This window comes from Ipomoea triloba, chromosome 11, assembly GCF_003576645.1.
Source record: "Ipomoea triloba cultivar NCNSP0323 chromosome 11, ASM357664v1".
Lineage (NCBI taxonomy): Eukaryota > Viridiplantae > Streptophyta > Magnoliopsida > Solanales > Convolvulaceae > Ipomoea > Ipomoea triloba.
Genome location: NC_044926.1, coordinates 19,535,973 through 19,560,596, shown reverse-complemented (window position 1 = coordinate 19,560,596; position 24,624 = coordinate 19,535,973). Strand labels below are relative to the sequence as shown.

The following is a 24,624-nucleotide window of genomic DNA, read 5'->3' as shown; positions in this document are numbered from 1 at the left end:
TGCGCCCAGGACCTGGAGTACCACATCACAGTACTGGATCATTCTTTCTTTGTTGGCTTCGAACTCCCGGGAGACCTGGTCGACCACCAGCCTAAAGTCACACCGGATCTTCAACTTTTCCACATTCATGCTTAACACGAGTTAAAGGCCGCCTAGCAATGCATCATACTCGGCTTCATTGTTGGACAGCTTGAAATGGAAACGGAGGGTGTAATAGGCTCGGAAACCCTCCGGGGTCACTAGGACGACCAAGCCTCCATACGCCTTGCTGCTCGAGGATCCATCAATGGATAAGGTCCACCACTCTTCCTCCTCACTTCTTGCCTACTCTGTGGCATCCCGGGCAATGCACTCGACTATGAAGTCTACGAAGGCTTGCCCCTTGATGGTCGGCCTCGGTTTGAAATGGATGTCGAATTGGCTAAGGCGCATAGACCACTTCACGAGTCAGCTAGCCGACCCCGCACCTTGTAGTACTGCCTCCAGAGGTTGGTTGGTGAGCACATGCACCGAGTGAGCTTGGAAGTAGTGGTTCAACTTCTACACCTTGGTGTCTACTGCAAATATGGCCTTCTCCGTCAGCGAGTATCTGAGCTCGGTGCCTCGGATGGCCTTGCTCACGTAGTACACGGGCCTTTGAGTTCCAGCGTCGTCCCAGACCGACACGGAGCTGATCGCGGCCTGCGAGATTCCCAGGTACACATATAAGACATCTCCCTTCTCGGGCTTGGCTAGGGGGGGGTAGAGACATCAAGTAGACTTTGAGGTCGTCAAAGGCTTTCTAACATTCAGCCGACCACTCGAAACCATTGCTCTTCTTGAAGACCCCGAAGAAGGGTAGGGACCTCTCAGACGACCTAGAGAGGAAGCGGCCGAGGGCGGCTAGCCGACCATTGAGGCGCTGGACCTCGAGGAGGGACCTCGGAGGCTCCATATCCAGGATGGCCTTGACCTTGTCGAGGTTGGGCTCTATGCCCTTCTTGGAGACCATATACCCCCAAAACATTCCCCATGTATCCTGAAGGTACACTTTTTGGGGTTCAAACGTAAATCAAATTGTCGCATTATTGAAAATACCTCTATAAGGTCGTCCGTGTAGAGGTCGGCCTCAGCACTCTTCACGATCATATCATCCACGTAGGCCCTTAGGTTCGGCCAAAGACCTTCTTGAAGACCTTTGCGACCATTCTTGTGTAGGTGTCCCCGGAGTTCTTGAGCCCAAAGGCCATCACCTGGTAGCAAAAGACTCCCTCCGGGGTAGTGAATGTCATTTTCTCCTCATCGCCCTCGTGCATGAATATTTGGTTGTAGCCCCAAAATGCATCAAGGAAACTCATCAGCACACATCCCGCCATCTCGTCCACCAATTGATCGATGTTGGGTAGCGGGAATGGGTCCATGGGGCACGCCTTGTTGAGGTCCATGTAGCCCACACATATCCTCCAAGTCAGTGACTTGGGTGCGAGGACCACATTTGCGAGCCAGTCAGGCTATAGGACTTCCCTGATTTGCCCAATCTCCAAGAGGGTGTTGACCTCCTTTTTTACAAAAGCACGCCTCTCCGCTGAGAGGTACCTCTTCCTTTGCTGCACCGGCTTGACCGTGGGGTCGACCGCCAACTTGTGAGTGAAAGCCTCCCGGTTGAGGCTCGACATGTCATCAGGGCCCCATGCAAACACATCTTTGAAGCGACGGATGACCTCAATGATCCGACCTCGGAGGTCGGCCGGCGACCCCATCCCGACCTTCACGACCCTCTCGAGTCAGCCGAGGTCTAACACCACCTCCTCAATTTCGACTATGGGCTCGGTACGGGTCCGACCTTCTACGCCTTGCAATTCCTTCTCGGCAATGGTGTGGACTTGGAGGTCCCTCTTGCCAATTTGGCGACATGCCTTTAAATAATAGCTTTGAGTCCTCTGACTAACCTTTAGATCTCCTCTCGCCACACCGACCCCGGTGGGGGTGGGGAACTTCAGACATAGATGTTCCATGGATATCACGCATCGGAGGTCTTCCAAGGCGGGTCAGCCAAGGATGATGTTGTGCGCGCACTCAATTTTGACAACCACGAACTCGACTTCCCACCTCTTGACGTGCGGCTGGGTGCCTATCTCCACCTCGAGGTTGATGGAACCCTCCATTTCGATGGAATCTCCCGTGAACCCAGATAGCGAGGTTCTAACTTGTGCTAACTGCTTCCTTGATAGGCCGAGCTTGGTGAACGTATCATAATACATGACGTTCGCTGAGCTCCCCGTGTCCACCAAGACTCGGTGCATGATGACGTTCACTCAATGAAAGCACCAATGATGAATTTAATTAACATGCGTGGCCCGAACCAATAAACCCAATAGAATTTATGGGGGTTGACAAGATAGGACAGACTATGAATATGGTAATAATAGGACACAAATAGTAATCATGGAGATTAATCTCGTATTAATAGTTAACAATGCTATTACAAAGGCAGACTTAGGTAATAACAAGACAAAGGTGTTTTGGACAAATTAGATATCTTAATGAGACAAGGTTACATGTTTTTATACTAGCTTAGGCCTAACCACTTGGAGAAATTGAAGGGGAAGCCCTCGAACGGTTGGCCCGAACCCACCCCACGATGGGACGGTTTAGGGCCACAAGAAAAATGTATATATATATATATATATATATATATATATATATATGTAGCATATATGTATGTGTATGTATATATGTATATAGATATAATATATATATATACATATATATGTACATATACATATATGTACATATACATATATGTACATATTATATATTATATTATATCTATATACATATATACATACACATACATATATGTACATATATATATATATATATATATATATATATATATATATAAAATTTTTAGAATTTTTAAACACACAAAATTAATATTATTTGTAGGCTTTACTTTTTTTTGAACTTTGAATTAATATTAATTTTGTTAGATTATAAAATTGGATTGCAAATTCGCAATGTTTGTATTTGTAGACTCTATTTATTATTTTGAACTTTGAATTCAACAAGAATTTATATTTTAAAAAAAACAAAAAAAAAAAAAAAACAAAAACCCGCGAGCTGGCCCGCGAACTCGCGTGGGGCGGGCTAGGGTTGAATGAACCCTAGCCCGCTGGCCGGCCCTCAAAAACCCACTAGAGATTAGGCCCGCGGTGGAGCGGGCCTAATGGGGCGGGCCGGCCCGCTTTGACAGTACTAGTCGCAGCAACAAGCTGAGCTTGAACTAAAAATGGTGATTGAGGATGGCGTCCCGATCACCGCTGTGAAGAATAACACTAGGAAAGACAAAAATGCCCTTCAATTTCACGAAGGCTTAACGTTGGTTTGGACTGTGGACTAAAATTATCCAACATTTATTAAGTCTGGGCAAAATGTGGCAAAATTATTTAAGGTGGACTAAATGTGTCTAAGGCGCAATAAGTGTATGACCAAAAATGGAATTCACTCTTAAATATTTTCTAGTGTATTTTATATGTGAATGGTGATGATATTGATGAAGACTTTAGGACTTGTGAAGATTCTAATGTGGTGGATAGAGGAGAAGGAAGTGGGAGAGAACAAAATGATATGTGAATGAATTGAATGTGTAATACTTTGATGACTTTTAAATTTTAGAAGTTTGATTTTTGGAGTTTGGTATTATTATTAGACTTTTAAAAGTTTGCATTAATGTTTCCTTGAAATATTGTTTCAACTTAGTAATTATGTCTTATGTTACGAATTTCTATGTCTATATATAACATGTGTATGTCTTGTGTTCTGATTTTATGTTATAATATTTTGTACCTTGCGAGTTTGAATTTTGTACTTTGTCGTTTTGATTCAGGATCCATAATGGTATATAGACCCTGATCCATAATATAACTTTAGGTGATATACAAAGTTTCTTTTAAATATTTATAATTTTAAATTATATTTTAAAACTCATTATCCGAATCATGACTCAAACATTCTTGTGATTTTTTTTTTCTGGTTTCTTTGATACATCCAAAATTCCCAAACGATGTTCTATTAATTTATTAATTGTTAATTACACTAATAAATAAAAATAGTGCACCAAAATTTGATGGATAGTTATAGAGTAAATATTATTACAAGGCCAATTAAAAATAAGAGAACAATGTTCAAACTCAAATATATTTCAAACCATTTTTTAATTATTCATGTTTTCATAAACATCTTTATAAATAGAATTTAAAAAAAAATTAAAACTTTATATTAGACTTATCTAAAGATAAATTGACAAACCCTAAAATATTAATGATTTTATTTACAAATCCAACTGCACCAATACCCACATTATTTTTAACCCATGGAGCACATTTTCATTTTTTTTATTAGGTAATTTTTTACTTAAAAAAAAAAAAAGCAGGTCAAAAATATATTTATTTGGATTGGAAATTTTTTTAATGAGTAAGAAATGTAGAAAAAAATTTCTAATTTTTTTTTATTAATAAGAAATGGGCACAAAATTTTTCTAAAATTTTTTGATTAATTAGCAAACGGTACAAAAATGTTTCCAGACGAGTTCCCAGTTCCCACAAGTTTCAGAAACAAAACATTTTTCCGCAAGTTAAAAAAAAAAAAACAAAACAAAACCAAAACAAAAAAACAAAAAACAAAAAAAAAAAAACCAGAACACAATCGCACAGGTAAGTTACTAGTATTTAAAACAAAGAAATCTTACCCTCACAGAATTATAACACCATCAAATTATCAAACAACAAATACACAAAACACATTTCATTTATAAAAGTAATTTTGGATTTTAAATCAGGTATGGGTGAAATTTTATCACCCAATATTCAAACTAAACTTACATGTAAATATACCATCAATCAAAATATCCAAATATCAAATTGACTTTAAAAAATCCAAAATATAGTTGGGATTTTAAGTTTCACTTCAGATAATCCAAATAGTACCGTCCCATTCACGAGTCATGAGCAGACAAGTCATTGAGCAAACAAAACACAAGAAAATGAAAAATGTCAAGAAAAAATATGGCAGGAAGGAATCTGTGGTGCTTTCAGTGATTCCAAGTTCCAGATAATACATGGAAGCAGGACATATATCCATCCATATTCTGAAAAATGTGCAGGAGAAGCATAAAAAAGCTTGGGAAAAAGAATTTTGAAACAAACATTTTAGTCATCAAGCACTAGAAACACATCTATCACTACTCACAGTATAATATTCCTTTTTCTCTAACTTCATACATAATTGAACACCCTGCTTTATCTCCCCCCTGCCAAATACAAAAAAACAGGCAAAAATAAAAATTATGTTAAACCAGGCAACTGCCAATGACACCAAATATTAATGACAGTGACCAATTCAGAATGTAAGCAACTTCAACAAAATCACAAAATACTATATTGTGTTGCTTAGAGCAGTCACAATGGCCTATATTCTTATATGTGAATAAGCCAGTCATTAACTAAAAGGAACAAGAGGAAATGGCAGATAATTACTACCTAAATCTATGCTAACTCATTGGGTTCCAAGTCTACCAACATTATCCTCTTCATATAATGCTTTTGCACAAAATGTCACAACATTGAGTTGGCTAGCAGTTGGTCAATGTACAAATGAGTACTGGTAATTGTCTGACAATAAGTAGTGGTAAATGTTAGGTCAATCTTCATTTAACATTCTAAATTACTAATATGGTATGAGGAGCAGTACCTACAAGTGATTAGACATGGATTAAGTTCTTCAGATATACCAACTTTATGATCCTAGGAGAGGCTACACTGACCTTATTGACTACTGTGTTGTAATAACCAACATAAGGAGACGCCAATTCCTAATGGAGCACCTCCAAAGAAAATTGATAATGTTTTCAACTGCAACTACCCTGCTCAACTAAAATTGAGGAACATAAATGTAGCCAAAATGCCTGACCAATAATTTTGTTATTCGTGTAACTCCTGATTCTTCTTTATCTCAATTTGTGTAGCAAGAACTTTCTATACTTCCAAGTACTCATCACATGATCTAGAAAGACATTCTTATATTTAGAAGTTGCATACAGTGCCAAACCAATTAAAGTAGTTTTGAGCTTCTCACATGGAACTTATCAGAAAGTTCTTTATCATAATAGCCCCTATCTAAATTGTGTATCAACACTGGGCAACACAAAATGTGGTAAGCTACATGTGTATATACCAAAATGCTGCCATACACTTTCAGCTTCATAAACTATAGCTAAGACAAGTTGATAAGCTCATAAACTGTATTAGAATGAGGTTAGTTCTCAAATTTTGAGTCATATGTTAACTTACAAGGTTACTAAAAAAACAGAGAAAACCGAAACAGTGCGAAGAATTAGCACAAAATAAGAAGACAAACATTTTCACTCATATTCATATCCCTTGGCCTTCTTTATCTAAGATGATATCAAAGTTCTGTTTAGGGTAGTATCAGGAAACAAAAGTGTTTTCAAACATTTTAATTGTGTAAAATATATGTTTTCAAAGTAACAGAAATAATCAGCTATTTCATCATTTGTAATGTGTTAATGTGTGTGTGTGTGTGTGTGTGCATGTGTGTATAATCTTTTCCTTCTAATTGTGTAATTCCAATCTTCAGAACCATTTTAAAGATTAAAATTTTTTAACAATTGCCAACTAAACCATTCACCATAGCATTTGATATTTAAGTCAGATACTATGATGTTCAACAATAAAAGCTTTGTTTCAATAAATATATTGGAGTAACTTTTATATTAGATGGAAAAGTAAAGGCATGTTAACTGCCTAAGAAAGACAGATAGCACAATTTTACTTTTATGAAGAATACTATAGCCAGAATGTCGCTTTTAACTAGTACATTCTTCTTAAACTTGTAAGGTTCTGACATGATCACAATAATATCCAGGAAGTACTTTAATAAAACTTCATACACATTTGCATTTTGGAATGCTGGGTCATTGATATATTTTGCAATTAAGACAACTATAGCAAAACAAAAAACAAAAACAAAAACACCAAGAAAGCAAGATAATCACATTGAGGATAGTCATGTTTGTAGGGCTTAGTGACTTAAAGGAAAAACAACACTAAATTCTTCCAGATTGGCAAACGCTCATAAAAGATGGAGCCAGAATGATAACATTCAGGTCAACATAATGGAATATAGTGACATGGAGGATATTCAAAGGAAGATTCTGGACTTTGGTACCCAACTTTACTCCAAACTGAGTGTTTCTAGACCTAGCACCAATGATGTCTCCTTTCCTTTGCTCATAGAAGAGGAAAACTTCTTCTGGAAACTCCCTTAACCAGAAGAAGTGGCAGTCACTGCTCTGAATTCTTTGACTGGAGATAAGTTTCCAGGTCCAGAACTCCAGATGGCTTCTCTTTGGACTTCTCCAATACTTGCTGGGATGGTATTAAGTCTAATGCTCTTGGAACCTCCAAACAATTATTTGTTAACAATCAGAATGCCTCTGTTCATGACAGATAGAGAACTAGTGAACCACTTATTGTCAATGAACTTGTGTAATTTCAGCAGAAGAGTAAAAATCCTAGCTTGGTCTGCAAATTAGACACTGAGATTCTGAGAAAGCTTTTGACAGTGTCATTTGGTCACAGATCATTAAGATGTTGGAGACAAAATTTCTAGAAAAATAGTAATAGTGGATCTGGGCTTATATTTCCTCCTTTTATTATCTTCATGGAAGGTTTTAAGTAATATATTGTCCAAGGCAGAAATGGGGGATGTTTCCTCAGTGTTCAGGATCCAATCTGCTCTCTCCGCCTCAGTATCTGTCTATTAAACCATATTATTATTTGCTGATGATTGTATTTTGTTATGCGATTCAAATGAAAAATAACTTAAGGCAACTTAAATTGATCCTCTTCCTATCCATCTGATTTCTGGCCTGAAGATTAATTTCTATAAGTGTTCTGATTCCTGTCAGTTAAGGAGTCTACATTTGGGTTGAAGTGTTGGATCTCTGCGTACTCATTACCTTGGTTTGACTTTAGTAGCCTCCAAAATGTTGTTGATAGTTGGAACTCAATTGTGAAAAGATATAAATAGGCTTGCTGCGAAAGGCAGAACTTTCTAAAGGGGGCCAATCAGATTAACCCTGATTAAAGCCTACTTATCAATGTGATATCCTCTATAGTTCTAGCAAGAGCATCAACAACACTGAAAGGGACCAGATGCTTTGTAAGGTTACTATTTACATATAATAAGACTTACATTGTTACTTTCAAGCTTTCTCTTAAATACCAGGTGTGACTACTTATCCTTAGAGACAGACAGGATTGGATAGCCTCCCAACATTTCAAATTTTGGTTGGCACTTGGCAGGCGAACAATGAAGATATATTGACAGATGACAACCTGAGAAGAAGGGGAATCATCCACACTAACTGTCACATTTTGTGCTTCAATAATGAGTAAAATCCAAACCTCTTCTATCACACCATAGTTGGGCTAAATAGGGAATGCTGGAATTTTATGCTTTCCTTAGTGGGTGTTCAATGGTTGAAGCCTGGCAAGGTTAAAGATATGTAGGAGAACTGGAATTTCAAGAAAAGTGGAAAAAGATATTGTGACTGGCACTTAATCCCTGTGTATTTAATGTGGCATATTAGGAATTTTCAAAACTTCAACAGACTGCAGATGTTAGGAGTTTCTACAACTTTCTAGTGTAAACCCTTTTTGTTTGGGTGCATGGAAAGCCTCCAAAAAATTATCTCTACCGTCGACTTCAGGCACAAGTTTATATAGTTGATTTGGAGGCTATGTAAATCTGTTTTATTCTGGGGAGCATCATGGTGCACTGTTGAATATACTTGTCATTAAAAAATTCATCTCCCATTCACCCCTGATACTGTTTTCTTCTACTTGAATACACATGCAATCAGTATTCCAGTGTACTAGTTTGGCTATAATAAGAAATTTTTATTTCATGAATAACCAGCAAACTTGAAAGAAATTACATGAACAAGTAGCATCTGAGTTCTTAGCATTCAATGAACATATTTCCAATAGCTCTCAAATTCTCAGCACATCGGATATGACAAGTGTACTCAAAATATAAATGGCAAATAGAAATTATATGCATGAGAAATTCAAGAGAATAAGACGGCAAAAATAGTATACATACTTCAATCACCTTGACTTCAGGAACCTGAATTTGGGCCGTGACCGGTATCATCTCTGTTGTTGTCATTGCCTCCATTGTTGTTGCCCGTGCTGCCTCCATTATTATTGCCAGTGCCTCCTCCACTGTTGCTGGTCTCTGCAGGGGATCCAAAGCCTCCAAACAGCCATGGCAATGAAACCCTAAACCTTCTTTCCACTGTCCTAGGTGTCTGAGGATTCTCCTGATTTCCTCCACCTCCCAAACCCCCAATACCCAAACCGAAACTGTTATTGTTGTTCCTAGTCTGTTGCTGTGAGTTTCTCCTATTCTCATAATCAGGATCATCAGTAGGCAACTCATATCGACACACTGGACATGAGTTATGCAACTCAAGCCAGGGCATAATGCAATCCTTGTGGTATATATGTTTGCAAGGCATTTGCTTCGCCTCCTCATCGAGCTCGAAACTATCTTTGCAAACAGCACATTGAGAGGAGTCTGAAGCTAGCATCTCCTGGGTGATCTTGATATCCGGAAGCCCTTCAACAGCAGATTTGGCAGCGGGAGGAGTGCCATAGCGGTTGGGATCATTCTCCATAAGCTGTTGGATCAACTGTTCAAGGCCAGGACCAACGAAGTAATCTCCAAGATTCCCCGGAACCCCTCCACCGCCACTGTTTTCAAAAACCAATTGAATATTAGCACCGCTAGCCCTCATGGTCTGCAAATAGTTCTGGAGGAAAAGAAGGGGATGGAATTGATTTGGGGATCGGCCGGCGGCCATACCACCGAACAAAGAAGAAAGATCATCAAGCGCAATCCCACCGCCAGAGGAGGCCGTGGAGAACACAAGGCCCTCCCCTCCTACTCCTCCTCCTCCTCCTCCTCCTCCTCCGCCGAAGCCAAAAGGAAACGCATCGGCGCCGGGGAAGAAGGGATTATCGTTGCTAGGGTTTGTAGGCGGGGCGGTTTCGGCTTCTTCAAGAAAGGTATCGTTGCAATTAGGGCAGACGAGTTCGGAGTTTGGCAAAGGGCTAATCGTCACCGTCCGCTCGCAATGGTAGCAGAAGTAATTCTGCGGCCCGCCGCCGCGACCGATTCCTTCTCCACCGCCACCAGAAATTCCGGCATGCGACATTTTCCGCGTTCGATTGACAAGAAAAGCCTCCAACTTTGAAATGAATAGAAAAAGAGGAATAGTAGGACCCAAGTCGGAGGGTCTATGAGTCCAATCTCACCCCCACGCCTTTTACTATAGGACCACGTTTCAAATTACCATTTTCCAAATTGCAACCCAACCAGATTAAATCATTTTTAAATCTCCAAAATAATCATAATTTATTTACTATCTTTATTGTTGGTTTGAAAATCTGAAAATGACTTTTGAAAGTAGGTTTCTAAATTTTTAACTATCATTTCATATTCTTGTATCTGCGGAGTAAATACATTTATTTGTTGGATTATTTCTTTATGATGACTATCGTGAATTTTATCGTGTATTCTTTTAATAGTTTTATGATACTTTTTAGTTCTACTAAGGAATCTTTGTGTAATTTTATTACTCTATCAAGTGTGACAGGATAATAGGACATGCAACTAGACCAAATCCGAACTCGTCAAGGCAATTAAGGCAATCAAACAAAAATGGTCAGGAGCTGAGCATTAAATGTAGAGCCAATGCACTTAGCAGTTATAAACCAAAACACTTATGAATGAGAGCGGCGTGTTTATTAGAAGATCATTGCTATAATTATTGTAACGGTTACCATTGTATATTGTATAAAATTCAAAGTCCTTACGACGATGGAGGGACACACTCAAAATATTGTACTATGAACATAGCAATATGAAACAATACTTTCCAAATATACTCCGGTGACATATTTACTGTCATTGGTGCTTTCATTGAGAGCCTAAGATCAACTCTCAAGCAAGCTGAATACTTCACGTTTCTCATCATACAAGCATATGGCACGATCTAGATCAAGTAGTAGCTCCCATGGTTCCCGTAGCCTAAACCGCAACCACAACGACAACAATAGCATGGACGCCCGACCGATGAACTTGTGTGACCTTCGGGACCAGCTCAACAACAACCGTGGTGGATGATAGCAAGAGCACGAGACACTGGTACCACCTGTGGATCTCCAGGTGACTACCTAAGCCATCCAGCAGGTAGCGGCGGCACTAACCCAATTGGTGGCAAGAATGTAAGGTTAAGTGCCACAGGCACCTACATAGCAGGATGAAATGATAGTGTTACGGGAAGATAGGACCCAGTGTCGCGGTGTGACCCATGCAACCGCGACTGTCCTAAAACTCAACCTCGCTCTAGAGGGAAGGGAAACGAAGGGGCTGAATGGAAGGTGTTCAAGTGGACGGCTCGGTTGGACAGTGGCTAGTCGCCTCTAGGGTCGTCCTAGAGTGATTGAACGAGAAGATATCTATGTAGCAAAGGTCAGGGGCAAAGCTAATGATCAAGGGGTTATCCACCAAGGGACTGCACCAGGGACAGTGGGTGAGGGAGAGCAGCCTCCACAATCAAAAAAGGTGGGTGAGTATGGAGGCTCAACTCCTCGTCAGTCCACTGTGCATAAGCGAACCCAAACCTGTAGGAGGAGGTGGTAGAGCGACTACAGAGGAAAATAAAGTAGTTAGAAAAGAAAATAGAGGTGAAGGAACAATCACCATAGCTCCTAATAAGGATGGTCGCACCATTTACCTCGAGTATAATGTACGCGCCCCTTCCGAAGGATTTCAGACTTCCAGTTATCAAGGTTTACACTAGGACCTCTAACCTACGCACATAAATGATGCGATACAAGGCGGTTGTGGTGATTGTTGGGGCAGATGACTCGGTCATGTGCAGAGCATTCTTGTCCACTTTGGATGGGATGGGCTAGGATTGCTTCAACGCAATCCCATATGGGTAAATACAAAGCTTCGTCGAGCTATCAAACAGCTTTTTGGCACATTTCTCTAACAACATTTAGCGAAGGAAACACTTCTCTCACCTGTGCACCGCAAGATAGAGTAGAGGCAAAAGCCTAAGGTATTTCATTAATAGATGGAATAAAGAGGTCCACATCGTATATGACTTTGACTTAAAGGCAGCAATCCCAATATTTATCCAAGTGCTTAGGTCTAGAGATTTTCACAGGCAGCTAAACACTCAACATCCTCGCTCCTACGAGGATTTGATGAGAACGGCAAACTGCTACACAGAAGTAGAGGAGGCCGATAAGAAGAAAAGAGAAAAGGAGGAAGGCAAGGCAAGAAGAAAATATGAGAAAGTAGGTCCAACTAACTAGGTGTCGGGTTCAGCTCCATTAAAGAAAGGAGGTAAGGATCAGTTCTCAAGAAGACCGCGTTTGGTCCCCTTGTGTCTTTTAACCCCACTCTCCCATCCAGTTAGCGTGATCTTAGATTAAGCCGAAGTGATGGAGATAGCGCAATTTCTAGAGGAATTCATGAAAGTTTCTTCGAAGGTAGACCAAACCAAATACTGTTAGTTCCACTGACAGGTTGGCCACAACACTAACGCATGTCACGTTCTGAAGAGACAGATAGAGGAGCTCCTTCAGAGGGGATACTTTAGTTAGTTTGTGAAGCGCCTAGGATAGTAAGGCCAACTCAAAAATGTGTGGCGAAAGGGTGAGGGTCCTGAGCCATCCACTTTGAAAAAGATGGAATACGACCATATTGTAGAGGAAGGAGACAAGGAGTTGGAAAATGAGTCCGCATAACGTAAAAAACAAGTCATCCGCTAAGAAGTATAAGATCCATAGCAGGATTTGTGGAACTATAGATCATGGCTTGCCTTGATCAATTTTGTCGAATAAAAATTTTTAAAAAAAAATTTGCTTTTATTTTAAATTCATGAAGTCCTTTGTGTTAGTAGAGTGGGAGGCCGAGGTCGTGTCCTCGACTCCATTTGACCAAGGCATGTCCTCGGCAACAAAACAAAAAAAAAAACAAATAAACAAAAAAAAAATCATACCCAAAGGATGTGGGCGGTCAGACCTCGTCTATCCAACGGAAGTAGTGGTCCCTTAGCTACAAGTGTTAGAATATTTTATTCTAATATTATTGTGGTCCATGTATTAAGTGATCTGAACAATTAAAATTCCATTTTGATAGGTAATGGAATAAAACTTGTAACAGATCAGGGGTTATAATTCCTCTCTCTTTGGCTTTCAAATGAGGCTATTTAAGCCTATTTAATTGTATGGGTTTATGGCCCATTATTGCCATAATTCCAATATTAAATATTGGAATGTCAGGTTATGTTGAGCAGGCAATATATAAAGGCCAAGAATATTTTCCTATCCTATCACTTGGGAAAACTTAACGTGAAAGACCAGAGGGAAAAAGGGTTCTGCAAATACTAAGAGAAAGGAGTGGTGAAGAGGAAAGGGCTCAGAGCTTCATCAAACTCCATGGAATCAGGTTAGTAGTTTACGCTTCCTATGAAAGTATTGGTTAAATCATTCAATGCCTTTTATAATAATCTTAAAGAAGAAAGGTGGCTACTGACGGCCGGTTTCAAACCGGTCGTCTAGCCGATGACGGTACAAGACAACACTGTTAATCTTTAACTCGTCAAAAAGATTATAACTTTAATATATGTATATGACCATAAATCCATAATATACATATATGATAACAATACAAAATTTAACGCATATATATACACAAATTATTAAGAATTAACGCATATATATACACACAAATTTCGTATGAAAAAATGGTAAATCATTATACCTAACCTTGCTCATGATACCAAATTTAAGATTATTATAAAAGGCATTGAATGATTTAACCAATACTTTCGTAGGAAGCGTAAACTACTAACCTGATTCCATGGAGTTTGATGAAGCTCTGAGCCCTTTCCTCTTCACCACTTCTTTCTCTTAGTATTTGCAGAACCCTTTTTCTCTCTGGTCTTTCACGTTAAGTTTTCCCAAGTGATAGGATAGGAAAATATTCTTGGCCCTTATATATTGCCTGCTCAACATAACCTGACATTCCAATATTTAATATTGGAATTATGGCAATAATGGGCCATAAACCCATACAATTAAATAGGCTTAAATAGCCTCATTTGAAAGCCAAAGAGAGAGGAATTATAACCCCTGATCTGTTACAAGTTTTATTCCATTACCTATCAAAATGGAATTTTAATTGTTCAGATCACTTAATACATGGACCACAATAATATTAGAATAAAATATTCTAACATTCTCCCACTTGGACCATGTGTATTATTGATGGACTAGGATAACTTTAATTCGCGAAATATCCCAAAACATCAAAGAACTTTTACTTAAATCAAAGTCAGCTAGATCATGGCGGTCGCACGTTATTTGAACAACATGTTCCCTTCCATGCATCATAGGTCAACTTTAATTTCAATACTGACAACCATATGTGCAAACGGAGATATAACATTAATTGAATTCAACCAAGTCAATATAGCATAAAATTGAAAATAATGATAACAAGGCTCTATCTAAAATTCCCATACTCTCCACATGACAGGAGAATCCCTTAGGTGCTAAACCTTTGGTCAAAGGATCAGCAACCATAAGTTCAGTTTTGATATGTCGAATTGACACTCTCTGTTTCTGTACTTCTTCTTTAACTGACAAATATTTTAATTCCATATGCTTAGCACCTTTAGAGTATTTGTCATTCTTAGAGAAGAACACTGCTGCGGAGTTGTCACAATAAAGTCTTAAAGGCCTAGAAATATTGTCGACTACTCTAAGCCCCGAGATCAAATTCCGCAGCCACAATCCATGATTTGTGGCTTCAAAGCATGCCACAAATTCTGCCTCCATAGTGGAAGGTTTCCATGAAACTGCTCCTCCAGCTAATAGAAACAAATAACCAAATGTAGATTTTCTCGTATCTACACATCTAGCATAGTCTGAATCAGAATAGCCAATCACTTCAAGTGGATCTGATTTCCTATACGTAAGCATGTAATCTTTTGTGCCTTGTAGATATCTTAAAACTTTCTTTGCAGCCTTCTAGTGCTCTATGCCAGGATTACTCTGATATCGACCCAACATTCCAACAGCAAAGTTGATGTCTGGCCGAGTACAAGTCTGTAAATATCCCAAACACCCAACCACTGTTGCATAAGATATGCTTTCCATTTGTTTTTTCTCAATTTCATTTCTGGGACATTGAGCTAAACTAAATTTGTCCCCTTTATGCATCAGAACCACTCCCGAAGAGCATTTATCCATCTTAAATCTTTCCAAGACCTTGTTAATGTATCCTTTCTGAGACAATCCTAATAATCCTTGTGATCTATCTCGGAATATTTCTATTCCAATCACATAGGATGCCTCACCCATATCCTTTATTTCAAAGGTCTTAGAAAGAAATACTTTAACATCACGCAACATGGCCTTATCATTTGCAGCAAGTAGATTGTCATCAACATATAAAACTAAAATAGCAAACTTACTCCCACTAACTTTCATGTAGATACACCGATCAACAGTATTTTCCACAAAACCATAAGATGTAACAATACTGTCAAATTTAATGTACCACTGTCGGGAAGCTTGCTTAAGTCCATATATTGACTTTTCTAATGTACACACGAACTGTTCCTTTCCTGTGGTCAAAAACCCTTCTGGTTAGTCTATATATACTTCTTCCTCTAAATCACCATTTAGAAAGGCGGTCTTATCATCCATTTGGTGAAGCTCCAAATCGTAATGAGCTACCAATGCCAAAACAATCCTTAACGAGTCCTTCTTAGAAACTGGGGAAAAGGTCTCGTTGTAGTCGATGCCATTTTTCTAAGTAGAACCTTTGGCAACAAGTCTAGCTTTATACCTTTCGACATTACCTTTAGATTCGCGTTTGGTCTTAAAGACCCATTTGCACCCGACTCTTCTTGAATTTTCAGGTAATTCTACAAGGTTCCAAACTTTGTTGACTTCCATAGATTTTAACTCATCTTTCATGACATCTAACCATCTTTCAGAACTGTTACTTTCAATGGCTTGTTTGAAGGAAACCGGATCCTTATCAAGACTCAAATCATTATCTTGTTCAGCAAAAATATATCACGTAGTCATTAGAAATGGCAGGTCTCCTTTCCCTTGTAGACCGTCTTAATGTCATTTCTTCTCGCGGTTCATTGATTTCTTGATGAATTATGATTGATTCATTTTCATTGGTCACAATATCCTCATGTGGGTTTAGGACATTCTCATGTCGTTCTGGTGCACCAGAAGATGGCAATGTAATAACCGGAACTACATCTTGAAAAGAATTTTCATGTGAAGAGGTTTCAGCATGAATTTCTCGAATGTCTACCTTGTGTGGTTCTATGCTCCCACTATTTTGACCATTTTCAATGAATCGAGCATTTCCAGTCTCTACAATTCTCATACTATGGTTAGGACAATAAAACATGTACCCTTTAGACCTTTATGGATAGCCAATGAAAAACCACTGACTGTCCTTGGGTCAAGTTTATTCTCATGTGGATTATACAACCTTACTTCCGCTTGGCAACCCCATACATGAAGATGCCTTAAATTCCGTTTCTTCCCTGTCCATAGTTCATAAGGTGTCTTATGAACTACTTTACTTGGAACCCGATTGATAAGCACCAAGAATAGCTTATTTTAAGGGTCATTTAAGGGCTAGTATTGTATAGTTTATTACCCATTTTATAAGAATAGCATGCATTTAGACTCTAATGTGACCAAAACTTCTAACGAGAGTGTGGAAGATGTTTTTAAAGTATTCTACAGCCGAAAGGAAGACTTAAGACCAAAACTGAGCAGAAAATGAAGAAACCATGAAGCAGGAGCCTCTCACGCAGCCTCACACGCGTGTGGAGGGGCGTGGAAACATTCCAGTAGCTCCCCACGCCCTCCACCACGCGTGTGGAAAGATCGCGGAAAAAAGTCTTCAATGACTCGACGCGTCGAGAACGTGCCGCATGATTTTTCCGGAAATTCCTTGAGGGCTCGACGCGTCGAGAGCCCTGTGACACCCTAAAATTCAGCTTCGGGAAAAATGTCTATTTTGCCCCTATTTTGTTCCCACTATATAAGGATCATTATCCCAAGCCTTAGGCAGTAGATTTTAGCATACAATAGCATAGATTAGGTCTCTCTTAGGGATTTTCTCCCCTCTTGGGGGAAATTCCTCTTCTTTCATAGTTTAGATTAGATCTAAGGACAAGATTGAAGATTGGAATTTCAAGAACAAGATTGTAAAGATCCCCTTTCTAAGGGTGGTAATCATTCTCTCCATTATCTAATCTTATACTTGTTTCTTTGATTATTTCCTTTCTTGTTCTTGTTTCTTTATAATGTTAGAGTAGATTAGAAAGGGGATTGGTGGCCCCAAGGTGAATCTATGTGGATGTTTGATATAAATTGCTAGATTAAATGTGAGCTTTATGATTGTTGGATGATGATCTTGTGTGGATGATGTTTATTGATGCTTTGTGCCTAAGTGTGGCCACATTAGATAGCAAACCCAAAGGAAGTGAGTGTGTGCGCGATAGCGGCCACTCACGAGTCTCACTCACACACATCTCCGCTCTTAGTCTGAAAGGACAAGATCCGAGAGGAGTGGTAGACAAAGTGTTCGATGAAATGCCCCAACCGAATGAGGATGTGGGAGTCCAAAGTGTGACGCCACTTGGTGATGTGCCATGAACTCCCTAGTATATTCCACATCTCTAGCTCATGAGACCATACAAAGATAGTCCACCTAGAGAAGCCTAAGGCCCTGATCTCCGTCTTTACTTTTCCTTTTATCACACCCAACACAACCTTTCAAACCTTCCTACTTATGACCTCCAATCTTAGCAAATCCCGTAACTCTTTTCCTTCAACCTCTTAGATGCTAACACACTAATTCGGTTCCCATTCGCCATCCTTGAGAGACACGACACTCGGGGAGTCTCGACTCTTCATTTTACCACCTTCACATTCACTCCCACTAAAACCATAGCATCAAATAAATATGTAGCGGTCTTTAACGCATACATCCACAGTGAAGAAGGTAAGGTACAATTACTTACTATGCTTCTAACCATATCCACAAGGGTACGATTTCGCCTTTCAGCCACACCGTTTTGTTGCGGTGTTCCGGGCATTGTATATTGTGCACAAATGCCCCTACTTTCGAGGAATTTACCAAAAGGCCTTGGACATTGTCCTCTTCCGTCAGACCTACCATAATACTCACCCCCTCGGTCTGACCTCACAATTTTGACTTTTCTATCTAACTGCCTTTCAACCTCATTAATGAACACCTCTAAAGTGTTCATAGACAGAGATTTATCATGTAGTAGATATATGTAGCCATATCGTGAATAGTCATTTATAAAGGTAATGAAGTACCTTTCGCCGCCCCAAGAAGGAACATCGAAAGGTCCACAGATGTCGGTGTGAATTATTTCAAGCAGCTCACTACTCCTTGTGGCAGGTTTCTTGGTTATGCGTTTGGTTTGTTTTCCCTTAATACAATCCACACACACATCCCAATCACTAAAATCCAAGGCAGGTAAGATTTCAGATTTCTCCAACCTTACTAACCTTTCCTTGGATATGTGTCCCAGGCGTTTATGCCACAAGTAAGCAAAATTTTATTTTAATGCACTACGTTTGACTCCTATACTACTCTCAACTTGAAATAAAGATTCAGCAAAATTTACATCAAGATTAAAACGATAAAGAGAATCAATCAAAGTACCAAAACCATAACATTTATTGTCCTTACATAAATGAAAAGTACGATTCTCGAATTTGATGTAAAATCCCAACATATCCAACCTACTAACTGAAACAAGATTTCTAGTACATTCAGGGACATAGAGACAATTTTTTTTTAGATCCAAATGATATCCATTATCTAGGATCAATCTATACGTCCATATTCCCTCAATTCGTGCCTTCATCCTATTTCCCATAAACAAGAATTTATCAATTCTTCTTGTGGGTTGGATCGAACTGAATCCCCTTCTGTTCAAACCAAGCCTTTCTCTTCGGACAATTTTTCTTCAAATGCCCCATTTTAATCTCGCTTCCTCTTGAACCAGCAAATGTTTAGTTTCTTTAAAACTCCATTTTTCTTTAAGAGTATTGTAGTTCACATGGAACTGTCCAAACTCTACTGGTGGAAGTGAGTTAATGACTAGATGAACTAGCCATGATTCAGGCAACTCCATCCCCATCCCCTTTAATTTTGCTGCAATATTGACCATTTGGTCGCAGTGATCATGGATTGGCACAGACCAATCAAACTTCATAGAAGTTAATTCTGTCATCAGGTTCCCTGCAATTGACTTATCTGCAATCTCAGACATTGATAACTCTCACTTTTGCCAGAAATTCAGATGCAATATCAACTTTTGGCATCATCAGCTTCATATTTTCTGCCATGGTAATCTTCATGAGGTTTAAACACATTTTATTGGATCTCATCCATTTTCCATGGACAACATTCATTGAAGCCGAGAATTGAGCAAAAGCTGAAATTTCACATTTACACCTTAATGCTTTTATGCTAGGTATTTAAACAATTCAGACTTACATTTATGTATGATAGAAACTTTAATAGATGCCAACAATATATAAAATAAAACAATAATAATAATAACCAAGCACTAGTCAAATAAGCAAGTCATCTTTGGATAAACAAAGCTATTTGACAAAGCACTAAAATTATATTCTTTAAGTATTATAAATTATTTGCAATGATTCACCTTTTGGCAATCTCATAGCAATGTAATTTATAATAATTGTAATTGTCATCAAAGGCATCTCAATGATTTGGGCAAATAAATTCTATTTTATTAGTGTATATCACCATCTAGCTAGGTCACTTTGGTGACTAACAAGCTAAAAGAAATATGCATCCTTAATAAATAAAATAGAATTGTATTGCCATAAGAAATATTCATTCAGTCCAAAACATTATATAACAAGGTCACTTTGGTGACTCTCAAGATCCGTAATAGACTAAAACACAATTCAAGTAAGCAAATATTTAATTTATTTTAATCTAATTGTTACTTAGCCAGGCTACTTTGGTAACTAACATGCTCTTTACAACAATAGCACGGAATGGATTTGTTATAATATTTTAAGAATATTTTGATCGATATACAATTATATATATTATAACATCGAATATTATATAGCGCAATTGATGAAATTGATTGGATCAATTATGTTTTCTGATTTTTTTTAAGCTTGATTTATAATAAATAATTGTCCAATTACCTATGCGTGGATAAGTTTTTTTATTATATATTGAGATAATAAAAATAAAGATGAAATTATTAAAAAAAAATTCTAATATTGAATGTGTACATTTATTTGATTATAAGATTAGTGCAAAAGTACTTTAAAAAAAAGATTAGTGGAAAAGTACTTTAAAAAAAAAAGATTAGTGCAATAGTATTACTCAATTAATTGAATAATATATGATTTGTTTGTCTAAAATTATCTTTAAAATATCTATAAGTAATATGCCTTATATAATTATATTATTACTAAAATAAATGTGGGAAAAATTAGAAATAAATTAATTATAATTATTATTAAAATAATTTTTTTAAAAAATAATTTTAATTAAAATAATTAAATAATAATAATAATAATAAAATTAAAAAAAAAAAAAACAGACGTCTCCGCTCCGTTCTTCTATTTTTTAAATTATTATTGCCAATTATTATGTGTAAATTAATATTAGGTAACCTTATGTCCTTATCTAGGAAAAATGAAAAGAATTAATATTTACCATATTTTCGTTCTATTTTCAATTGATGATGTAGAATATTATTATTGAAGTATTTTTGTTTTATTTTTAATTTATGTTTCTTTTTTAATTTACCTTTAATATTGTTTAAAATATGCCTTTACTATTGATGATGTAGAATATTGTTTTGAAATTTTTTCATTCCTTTTTTAATTAAAATGCAATGATCTGACCATTTCCTTTTTCGTTTTAGTCAATTATGGATATTTTTTATTCGCAGTCAATTATTAATATTCATTTCGTTTTATATATTCAGTCAATTAGTAATATCAAATTCATTTTTAGTCGATTATTCTTTTTTATTTTCAGTTAATTAGTATATCCACAGATATTTTTACCTAATTTCCATTCTATTTTTAATAAATGATGTAGAATATTATTATTGAAATTTTTTCATTCCATTTTTAATTTACCTTTACTATTGTTTAAAATTTAAAATATGCCTTTACTATTGATGATTATACTATTATTATTGAAATATTTCCTTTCCATTTTTAATTTAATTTTACTATTGATGATGTAGAATATTATTATTGAAATATTTCCATTTCATTTTTGAATTTCCGCTCCATTGTTTAAATTTGTGAAAGATTTACGATTTAATTGTGATTTGATTTATTTTACTGTGTAATATTATTGTAAAAAATTAAAATGCAATGATTTGACCATTTCTTTTTCCATTTTAATTAATTATGGATATTTTTTAAATTTCCAGTCAATTATTAATATTCATTTCCTCTTCCAATTGACATAATTTCCATTCTCTTTTCTATTTTTAATTTTCAATCAATTATTAATATTCATTTCCATTTTTCAATTTACCTAATTTTTGTTCCATTTTTAATTGATGATGTAAAATATTATTGTGAAATATTTCTATCATAATAATTATCATAATTACTAATAATGAATTATAATGAATTATAATTAATATTATTTTATCATAATAATTACTATATTACTAAAATGCCCCTATGTTTGAGCAGGAAATTTTGGAGGAAAATATTACTTTTATATATAGTATAGATATAGATTATTATTATTATTATTACTACTAGTATTTTCGCCCGTGCGTTGGACGGAATGGATTTGTTATAATATTTAAAGAATATTTGGATCAATATACAATTATATATATTATAACATCGAATATTATATAGCGCAATTGATGAAATTGATTGGATCGATTATGTTTTCTGATGTTTTCCTTTGAATTAGAACAAATAATTGTCCAATTACGCGGGCGTGGATAAATTTTTTTTATTATATATTGAGATAATAAAAATAAAGATGAAATTATAAAAAATTCTAATATTGAACGTGTACATTTATTTGATTATAAGATTAGTACAAAAATATTACTCAATTAATTGAATAATATATGACTTGTTTGTCTAAAATTATCTTAAAAAGATCTATAAGTAATATGACTTATATAATTATATTATGACTTATATAATTATATTATTACTAAAATAAATATGAGAAAATGAGAAATAAATTAATTCTAATTATTATAAAAATAAATTCAACGACCAATGCTTAATTTAATTATCATAATAATTATTAGGCAATTATTATTAGTCAATTACACTAATATATGTGTAATTATACTTTTATACTTTAAGTATATTCATTTTCCCCATATTGCATTTAGTTTTATCTTCCTCCTCCATATTTGAATGAATTAATTTTGATTATTATAAAAATCTAACAACCCATGTTCAATTAATTTTTTTAAAGTTTAAATAACTTAGAGTTTTCAAAAGGAAAGTATAATTAACTATTAAAGTTTTTAAATAATTTTCAGTCAATTAGTAATATCTTTTTCTTTTCCCGATAAATGATTTTACTTTTATTAATAGTGTTGATACGTGAGTATACATATTATCAATTTATAGATCTTAGTTAATTTCTATTTTACATTTTCTTAACAAATAAGCTTTATTAATTATTTGACCCACAAAATATTTCATTAATTGACTACAAAAGTTTAGGCGGGGAATGAAATAGGAGGATTTTACTTTTATATATAGTATAGAATATAGATTACGATCTTTTTATATTTTAAATCAATTAGTAATATCATTTTTCTCGGAATAATGGTCAAATAAACCACTGAACTACACACAAAACTGCAATTAGGCCATCGAACACAAAAAGAATGCAATTGGATTCCTGAACTATATAAACTCATGCAATTAAGAACAAATTGACATGTTTTCAAAAAAAAAAGTCCAAATTGATCTGTTTACCTACAATTGTGATGACATGGTGGTTACTAATTTTAAAATAAACTTTTTAAATAATTTTAATTAAAATAATTAAATAATAATAATAATAAAATTTTTTAAAAAATAGACATCTCCGGCAGTTTTTCTATTTTTTTAATTTTTTTTAATTATTAGTGCCGATTGTTATGTGTAAATTAATATCAGGCAACCTTATCTAGGAAAAATGAAAAGAATTACGTAGTAATATTTACCTAATTTTTGTTCCATTTTTAATTGATGATGTAGAATATTATTATTGAAATATTAGTATATATTAATATATTATATATTAATATATTAATATTAAGAATAATACCATATACCATATTATCAATTATCAATTATATATCCCCAATCACCCATCACCCATTAATATTAACAATATTACCATATTATCATATTATCATTATCATATATTACCATAATAATATTATAGGATGGATAATTAATAAAATAATAAATAAATAAAATAAATATTTTACCAAAATACCCCTAAGTTTTGGGGGGAAATTTTGGGAGGAGGAAATTGTTTTTATATATAGTATTATATTATTACTACGGAGTATTATATTATTATTGTTATTATTATTATTATTATTATTATTATTATTATTATATTAACATAATAGATTTTAAATCGAGGCTACAAAATTTAATATTATTATTTCATTTATTCAAGTATAGTAATCACCATTTTTTAACTAATAAGTGTGAATTAGTATTGTGCAATTAATGATAAAGATTAATAATAATTGGAATCAACAATCAATGATACAATGATCCATGTTTAGCTTCCAATGCACCATTTTTTTTTTATAAAATGAAGATTTGGAATGGTAAAACGAACAATTGGAATGAATAATTGAAGATTTATTCAAGTATAGTAACCACCATTTTTACCAAATTACATAAGCATCCGTAAATGAAGAAGATCAAGATTGCAAATTCTACAATATATAGATGAGCATCCGTAGATTGTTAGTTATTTTGTACAGTACAACTAAAAAGATGGATAGTTAAATAAGGTATTATCATTCAAAATCTTGTAATACAAAGTTACAATACAATGTTTTTCCATTAGAAATTACCAATCAAAGTAATGTGATTAAAATATATAATTATAGAAAACATTTGATTGTTCACTACAATCACTCTGAAAATTGTAATTTTACATACGTGATATGCCCATGGCAAATTGGCCTACCTACTTGAAACCTTATCAGCAAAAATTAAAGCATATTGAGCTGTTAAAATCAAACTAAATCACAGTACTACAAAATACTCTATGGTATGCAGACTACACCATAAGGATCTCCAACATGCAGAATGAATCAACTAAAAATTAAATCATACCGCATACCATAACAATTCTACGCGTGTTAAAGTT

The 24,624-nt window shown here is 35.6% G+C and overlaps 1 protein-coding gene across 6 annotated transcripts; it reads right to left on the bottom strand.

The window, feature by feature from the left end:
- Positions 1 to 4,886: 4,886 nt before the first annotated feature.
- Positions 4,887 to 10,366, bottom strand: LOC115996438 (E3 ubiquitin-protein ligase RING1-like). Of its 6 annotated transcripts, none has more exons than XR_004093620.1 (3): positions 9,178 to 10,365; positions 5,230 to 5,290; positions 4,887 to 5,128 (listed from the first exon to the last, which is right to left on the bottom strand). XR_004093620.1 is itself a non-coding variant. In XM_031235653.1 (2 exons), exon 1 carries the CDS (start codon positions 10,283 to 10,285, stop codon positions 9,185 to 9,187), a length of 1,101 nt encoding a protein of 366 aa, XP_031091513.1. In that variant the 5' UTR covers positions 10,286 to 10,365; the 3' UTR covers positions 4,953 to 5,290; positions 9,178 to 9,184. The 6 variants fall into 6 exon arrangements, 4 of the variants coding, with proteins under 4 accessions (XP_031091513.1, XP_031091512.1, XP_031091515.1 ...); XR_004093619.1 differs by having other exon boundaries at positions 4,925 to 5,128; positions 9,169 to 10,364; XM_031235653.1 differs by having other exon boundaries at positions 4,953 to 5,290.
- Between the last annotated feature and the right edge of the window lie 14,258 nt (positions 10,367 to 24,624).